This window comes from Carlito syrichta, unplaced genomic scaffold, assembly GCF_000164805.1.
Source record: "Carlito syrichta isolate Samal-C Ts95f unplaced genomic scaffold, Tarsius_syrichta-2.0.1 Scaffold130690, whole genome shotgun sequence".
NCBI lineage: Eukaryota > Metazoa > Chordata > Mammalia > Primates > Tarsiidae > Carlito > Carlito syrichta.
The window spans coordinates 18559-26830 of record NW_007074786.1 but is presented as its reverse complement, the minus strand read 5'-3'; the positions used below and the strand labels follow the sequence as shown (position 1 = coordinate 26830).

Sequence of the window (8272 nt, the reverse complement as noted above, 5' to 3'; positions counted from 1 at the left end):
GCCGCCTGCAAGCCAGAGAGGAGCTTGGGGAGGAACCAGCCCGGCCGACACCTTGACCTTGAGCTCCAGGCCTCCAGGGTGGGAGAAAGTCCCTGTCCGGAACCCCCTGCCTGTGGCTCTCGATCACGGCAGCCCCGACAGACTGACACGGGGGTCCGTCGCGGTGTCGGGGAGGGTGCCGTGCCCCCTCCATTTTGCACAGGAGGAGACGGAGGCTCAGGTGTGTCGGTGACTCCGACTCAACCCCGCAGGCACCGGAGCCACCAGCGGACGCCCGATCCCGGCACCGCCCCTCGCCCGGCTCACCTGCCGGCTCTCGCTCCTCCAGACGCCGTTGACGGTCTTGGTCGGGGCGATGGTCACCACGGGGGGTGTGCTGGGGACGCTGTGGCCCCCCGGGGGCACGATGATTGGGCCCATGGGCACGCGCTTGGGCGTGCTGGCGGGGGAGCTGTGGTTGGTAGCCGGGGAGGACACGGGGGACGAGTCGCTGCTCAGCGAAGACCCTGCGGGGAAGAACACAGCGCCTGAGCTGGAACTGCCGCTGGTGCCCACCACACCTGCCCCCAGAGCCACAGGTCGAGGCCAGGACACGGTCGGCAGCGCAGTCTGCCCCGGACACCTCGGGGGCTGGGCTGGCCTCCCTGTCCCTGGACCCCAGGGCCTGGCCATGGGGGCCTCAGCACAGATGTCTGGTGCGCAGGGCCACCCGCCCCAGCCACGGGGGAAGGCGCCGGTAGGGTGGGCGGGACCAGGCCTCACCGGCCCAAAGGCACCCGGCGTGGATCCCAGAGAGCAAGCGTGCTTCTCTAAGTCACTGTCACAAGCCAGGGGCCCACACACAGCCCAGTGTCCCAGGAAGCACAGGCTGGCCACCTCCTGTGGCCCCAATGACCTGCCAGCCGGGCTGCACCCCTGGGAGACACAGCCCCCGCGAGTGAGAGTGGGGGGCAGGGATGGTTCCTGGTGAACCCCGTGTGCTCGGGCCTGTGGAAAGAAGCCACCCTGGGGGCTCAGGGGGGTTGGGGACTCGGCACGGGAGGGGCGGTGGGGAGGCCAGCACGCCCGCCCTGCAGGTGCCCAGGGTGGCTCTGGGAGACTGCAACCATATGTTGAAAACATGTCTTATTTTTGTTCTGAGTTGGAGTCTCGCTCTGTCGCCCAGGCCTGATCGTGGCTACCGCAGCCATGACCTTCTGGGCTTAGGCGAGCCTCCTGCTTCAGCCTTCCAAGTAGCTGGAACCACAGGTGCGTGCCACCAGGCGTGGCTAATTTTTTGATTTACTGTCGAGACAAGGTCTCGAACCCCTGGGCTCAGGCAATCCTCTCATCTCCGCCTCTCAAAGTGCTGGGATTATTATAGACATGAGCCACCACACCTGGCCTGTTTTTAAGTTTTAAAAACTGGGATACAACTCACCATCTTGAGATGTGCAAGTTGGTGGGTGCCCCAGAAAGAAGCCCTCAACACCCCCACCAGAAGCCATGGAGCGGGCTAGCGGGGTCACAAGGAGAGAGGGGAGTTCAGTTCCTGGGGTTCCAGACACAACTAGGAAGACACCCCAAGGGCAGAGAGGCTGCAGGTGGGAGGCTTGCTGGACACGATGAGGAGGAATCACAGAGGCCCGGGCTCCCTCCATCACGGGCAAAACCGGGCAGCTGCACAGGCCAGGGTCCTCCCTGCTGGCTCCTCCCACGCCCGGAGGGGACAAAGTATGAGCGGTGGGGGGGGCAGGGGTGAGGACGGCTGAGGCTCCCTGCCCCCAGCGGGCAGCTGTCCCGCTTCTAGTGCCTCCGCACCTCCTTGCGGGGGTCACGTCCCTGCGATGGAGGTGGGCATGGCCCAGAGGCTGGGGCTGCCAGTGTAGCCCAGGGCTGGGCCCCGGAGGCCACCCGCAGAGGCTCAGGGCTCGCACAGATGAGTCTGTCTTAGCTGGGCCGCAGCCTGTGGGGACCCCGGCACGCCCACACAGCTGTGTGCTTGTGGATGGGTGTGGCCCACGCCCCGTACTCCTCCCAGACTCGACACAGACCCAGGGTGACCCCCTCCAGGGAGAGCCACACACGGCACTCGGCCAGGGTCTAGCACAGGCCACGGTTCCCAACAAGGAGCAGGCCCCGGAGACCTCACGGTGTGTCACTGCCGGTCAGACCAGCGGCACCTGCCTCCAGGCACCCAGACGCCCCCTCAGAGGATGACACGTGAGCTCGGGGTGCCGCGGGGTCAGGACGTGAGCCGTCAGGGACGGGGGGTGCTCGGTCTTAGTGTGGGTGGGTTCAGCCGTGGTGGGGCCACACCGGAACTTGGGCTCGAGGGGCAAACATTGACCTCTCCGAGGTGGACACAACGGATGCCTTCTGTTTGTAAAAGCTCCACCGGGAAGGCGCCTACGGCCGGGGTGGGGAGAGCAGAGGTCGGCCCGCATTCTGGAAGGGGACCCCCAGGCTGGCGGCTCTAGGTCTCTTCCTAGTGTTCAGAGCCTGCCCTGGCTGCAGGGGCAGGGGATCCCCGCCTCATCCACAAGCCACCAAGTGGCCACACTCATCCCCCAAAGAAATCGCCACCCACAGCTCATGCCCCGATGCCAACCTCATGGGAAGGACGGCCGGCCTGAGGGGGAGTATGGGACAGCCCCGTTCTTTCAGCCTCAGAGGCTGGGCCAGTCAAGGGTGGCCTCCACACGTGACCGTGTGTGACCACAGGCACCCAGGTGTCAGGAGAAAGCTTTGCTCTGAGCAGGGAGCTCCCCCCTGCCACCTCCTGCAGGAAGGCTACCCCGGCCTCTCATGCGCCTCCCTAGGCCTGTGTGCAAGCTGCACGACCATCCAGGGCAGCCCCGTGAAGACACACGCCCAATCAGCGTTGTCCTGCCTGACCCTGCAGGCCATGCCCCGGAGCAGCCCAGCAGCACACCCCCGCCGGAGCCTGGCCAGGGGTAGCGAGGCCAGAGAGCCGCTGCCCTGAGGTGTGACCCCCCTGAGTCCCCAGAGGGCCCTGACAGCCACTGCCTATACCCAAGAATCCCACAACCTGAAGTCAAGAGGGCCAACCCCAAGCCTGGGCCCTGGCCTGGGCTCAGCAGTGTCAGATGGGAGACACCGTGTCATCACCTTGCAGGACAGGGCCCAAGAGGTAACACCACCAGGCTTCCTTTCCTGGCAGGAAGAACCCCCCGAGTTCCAAGGCAAGGCGGAGAAGCCCACTGGAAAAGCCAGTTTGGGGGACCATGCGGGTGGCAGGCCCTGGGCTGACCCAGCCAGGCTGGAGGGCTGACCCTGAGGCCTCTGGGAAACTCCAAGCTGACCCTGGACCCTGCCCCAGTGCTGGCGGGCCAGCCTGGGAAGCCTCAGGGTCCCAGGACCCAGCCCCGGGTACAAGCCCAACAAGGCCCAGCCAAACCAGGGCTCACGTCCACCCCAGACACCCAAGAGAAGGCACACACGGCCTGACGTGAACCCACCCTCACGCCGTCCCCAGCAAAGGACCCAGCCGGCATGTTCCAGGTGGAGCCCTGGTCACCCCGAGGGCAGAAAAAGCCAAGAACGAACCCACGCTGGGTGACACCAGGCACGCAGCCGCCTTGTTCAGAAAGACACAGGACACCTGCAGGGTCAGAAACTAGACAGCCCTGCCTGGGGGTGCCGGGGTGGCCTGTCCCCACCCTCCTTTCAGGGCTTGCTCCGAGGAGTCACCAGCTGAGCTCTGTAAGCTTTTCTGTGTGTTTGTTTTGAGAAGACGTTCACGTTAAGTTTTTCAGGGGGGAAAAAAGCGAGGGAGGGCTCTCCCTCCTTGAGAACAAATCTCCGCAGTACCCCCACCGCGCCCGCTGTCACGGTCACAGCTTGGCTGAGCTAGAATTTCCCCCGTCGCTCATGTGGCTCAGCATCGTAGCATGTCCAGGTCACGGCCACGTCACCGAGGTCCACTTGGGACCTTCCCGCCGTCCGGAGGAAGCCCATCCCGGGGCAGCCCCTCCCTCGTGCCTCTGGCCCTGCCAAGGCCCCGCCCCCCACAACCCTGCACCCACTCCCCTTCTCCAGGGATCTGGCTCTTCTGGGCGTTTCACATACAAGGATTCAAGGGGCGTGTGGCCTTGGGGCGCCCCTTGGGGGTGGGTGCCTGTCCACCCCCAAGCAGCCCCACTCTTCTGTGTGGCCGAGTGAGCCCACCACGGGGACCATGTCCACGCGACCCCAGGCTGTCCTGTTCCTCGACTAGTGGCCGTGTGGACTGGGCCCACCTTGTGGCCACTGCAAACGGCGTGCTCACAGCTCACTGCAGCCTCAGACGCCTGGCCTCACGTGATGCTCCCGCCTGGGCCTCCCAAAGCACTGGGGACCACAGGTGTGAGCCGCAGGGCCCAGCCCCACCCCGCAAGGTGAACCGCACGCCTGGCCCCAGCCCCAGGCGTCCCTGCCCAGATCTAGGACCTGTGGCTGAAGGGAATGTGGATGTTTGCGCTCTGAAGCAAAAGAAAATAAACGAACGCGCCAAGGCCGCCGCCCTGGCAAGGCTGCAGCTGCTGAGAGCTCCCGGCCCAGAAGGAAGGGTGGGGAAAAGGGCTGGGTGGACTCCGGTCTTCCCGGGCGCTGGGAAGGCGGGGGGAGCTGGGCAGCTCTGGGGTAAGGGATGCAGGGACTCGGGCTTCTGGGCTCCAGGCCTGCCCTGCCCCTGCCATCCTCCCGTCCTGGAGACCCTCCAAGGCAGCCACTGCGCATTAGTCAGCAGGGTGGGTGCAGACGGGAGGAGGGAGAACTGTCTGTCGGAGGCCATCGACAACCCCTGCCTGATCCCCTCAGAGGCGGGGCCGCTGCCCACCAGTCTGTGCTGGGATCAATACAGGACAGGGCGGCCTCGAACCCTCATTCTCGCTGTGCGTCGGGAGAGCATTGATGGCAGTAATTAACGGGCGGCCTCGGCCATAAGTCAGTCAGCGAGCCGGGCCGGACTGGAGATGACAAGAGGCAGAGTGCGGTGTGTCACCCCTGCTGCCTGACCCCACAGATTAGCGCCGAGGCCGACGGGCAGATGTAATTAACAGCTGAGACCCCGGAGTCGGCTAGGGGGCTGGGCGGGGGGGCTGAGCACAGGACGGCAGGCCACAGCCGCACCTGCCCGCTCCCCAGACATGGCCCAGCAGGCCCAGCCGACAGCCACTGGGCACAACCACACACCCTCAGAGAGGAGCCTCCGTGCTGGGCTCCAGCTGCATACCTTTACGGAGGAGCCTCTGTGCTGAGTACCAGCGGCAAACCCTCACAGAAGTGCAGAAGCGAGATGAGCACCAACTGCATACCCTCCTACAGGGACCTCCATGCCGAGCTGCGGGATCGCTCCTTGGCACATTGCAGAGGGAGGGGGCCGGGCCCCAGAGCCACAGGCCCTGGCCAGAGGAAAGCAGGGAAGGCGCAGGCAGACGGGGACAGTGGGGGTGACTGCAGCCCATGCCCGCCCTCACAACAGGCAGAGACGCGAGAGAGCCGGGCTCAGGAGCCACCCCAGCCCTCCGAAGGAGGGTCACCAGGTGGGCACGGCCGCCTCCACCCACGCAGGGCAGGTGTGTCCCTGCATACCCTGGGCTCTTCCCGCGGGGGCTGTCTTGCCCAGGTCGGCCTCTCCACGGGCTCCAGACAGGTCCCCGTGGCAGGAGCTCTGACGTGCCTCGTGCCATGACTCTGGGACGGCCACACCACGGGCGAGGGCCTGGGGGTGCTGACACTCTCCCGGGCCGCCCCTGACCGCTGGGCCCTCAGCCAGTGTGGGCCACTCACACCTCCCTGCCACACTCTCTCTGCCCACTCTACCTACGGCTTAAGAGCCTGCACTGTGGACTCACGCGACCCAGGCGCAAAAACGAAGCCCAGCCCCCGCCTCGCTGGCCCAGAGGCCCCGGGGACCCACAGGACACCGCCTGCCAGCCAGTGGAGGAGCAGGACACAGCCACATTGCCCGTCTCTGCCAGCCCCTTGCCAGAAAGGCGCCCAACAGGACGGGAGCTGCAGACCCCGAAGGACAGAACTGGAGTGTGCGTCGGGGGGTGGCAGGAACCAGGGAAGCCCTCCAGAATCCCGTGTGCCCAGAAACGCGGGGACAGTTGGGGATAGCTGGGCACCCCACACACCCGTGGGAGTGGGGTCCTGCTGCAACAATCCGCAGCCTGAAGAGCCTGCTGGACAGAGCGCAGTGGCCGCCACACACGGCTTCCCGGCGAGGCCCTCCTGGCCTAGGCCACCCAAGGGGGCTTCTCTGGGGGAACAGCGGGGCCTGCGTTCCCCATGAGGCCCAGGACAGGCCGGTCGGTGACGGCTCCCACGCCCCACCTGTTGTCACGTGCCCTGGCCATGAAGCCCAGGCGACAAAGGCGTGAGTTTCCACGGTGAAATGTGTCTTCCGGGCTGTTTCCCAACGGTGAGAAACAAGTGCCCCTCGGAGCAGGATGAGACTTGGGGAGTCGGCCCCGGAAAGCCCACTGAGGGGGAGGAGGGGACCAGGGGCACTTGGGGGAGGGGCAGAAGTCACCCCTGCTCCTGGTATCCCAGGACAGGCCTGCCCTCAGCCAATGGCCCGGACACTCCACCCTCCCGCCTGCGCCGCCCAGGGCTCCCCGCTATGCTGGGGGGAGGGAAGGTAGGGTGGAGGGGAGGCTGGGGTGAGGAGGCCTCCCCTACCCCGCGAAGGAGCAACAGAGGATGCCCGCCACGCTCACACCTGCACTGGGCGCCAGCCGGCCTCCAGACGCGCGGAGACGCCGCCAAGGCCCGACGCCCACCCAGGCGCTGTGCCAGCGCGCTCTCCTGTGTTTGTTTTGCTGCTTTCTGGGAAGGAGGCAGATTTCCGAGGGGGCGGGACAGAGCCGCCCTCGCCCGCTGCTCCAGGCCGCATGGAGGACGCGCTGGGCCTCCACTCACGCAGGCGCGGCTTTGGTCTCAGGTGGCACCAGGGGCCCGGCAGTAACCGGACCCTCCTCCCTCTCGCTGCAAAGCCAGCGCCAAGACGGGGCCTGCGGCCAAACGACGCGCCGGGCGGTGGCGTTAAGCCAGGAACTCGAGCCCCGCCGCCGCCCAGGCAGCCCCTGGCCACATGGCCTGCCTAGGCTGTGGGTGGCTGGCCATGCCGACACCCTCGTGGTGTCAGGCGCCACGGCCCCACCCGGCTGGGGTGAGTGGGCGAGGCTCGGGCGGTGAAACCGGGAGCCCCCGATGCCCCACTAGTGACAGGGAGGTGGGGTGCGACACGGCCTTGGGGCCCACCCTGTGGACCTAGGGGCGGCGCGTGGCCACCACCCTGAATGCGTCCCAGGCCAGGGGTGCCTCCCCGAGCGACTGAGGACACGGGGCCCTCTGCGCCACCCCCCGTTGGCAGACGGGCACCGCGTCCCCACAGAGAAGCAGATTGCCACACAGCTTGCGAGAGCCCGTCTGGCAGCGCCCGCAGCGTCAAGCGTGGGTGGGGGCAACGGGAGCTACACAGCCGCCCTCTGCAGGGGACACGGGGAGGGGCCGGAGACTCTGGGTGGCCCAGCCCGGGGTCCCTGAGGTCAGGCCTGGCGGTGGTCAGGGGGGCTCCGGAGGGGGGTTTCCCAGAGAACCCTCAGGGGCCAGACGCGTCTTCTCTGGTCGCTCAGCAAGCACTTCCATGCTCAGGGGATGACCTGGGGACCCCGACATACCCGGACGCCAGACTAGGGGGTCAGAAAGGGTCAAAGGACAGAAGGGGAGGGGTACCTCTCCCTCGGGGACTCTTCGGCTGGACTCCAGATACCTTTGGGGGCAGACGGGGTCCCTGTCCAGAAAAGGTCCTGACAGGGATGGCAGAAGGGGTCAGGCTGTCACTCCAAAGAGGGGAGGGGTCTGAAGACCCAGGAACCCCCAGACACCCCGGGCCAAGGCTGGAGCCAGTCTGGCAGCTGTGGAGGCAAGGCTGCTGGCCCAGGGACCTCCGGGGGTGGCTGGGGTGACCGGCAAGGGTCCCAGGAGCCAGGCAGCCAGGCGACCAGCGGGGCAGGACGGGCCCCGGGGTGCCTCGGCTCTAGCAGGTTCCCCTGGCTGCTGCTGAGGAAGGGCCCGGGGATCCAGCCCAGGACCACAGGGTCGGCCACACACCCCAACTGCAGACCAGGCTCGTTCCAGAGCAGGCTGCGTGGAGCGGGCCATTCTGCTGCCCCTGCCCCCAGGAAGTGACGACACGAAGAGCCCCGGAGAGGTCGGCCACGTGGGAACAGGCAGGAGCCACCGCGGACCCCTGGCCAGAGTACCGGCGGTGGGGCAGACG

General features: G+C 66.8%; 1 protein-coding gene across 1 annotated transcript in view; it reads right to left on the bottom strand.

Moving 5' to 3' along the window:
- Positions 1-306: 306 nt before the first annotated feature.
- The window catches only part of LOC110594740 (genetic suppressor element 1-like), a gene marked incomplete at its 3' end in the record, with an annotated part of 11840 nt that continues 3874 nt past the window's right edge, over positions 307-8272 (bottom strand). Inside the window, exon 2 of the mRNA XM_021708113.1 lies at positions 307-506. Coding sequence (XP_021563788.1) covers positions 307-506 — 200 coding nt within the window. The remainder of the gene's footprint in view (positions 507-8272) is intronic.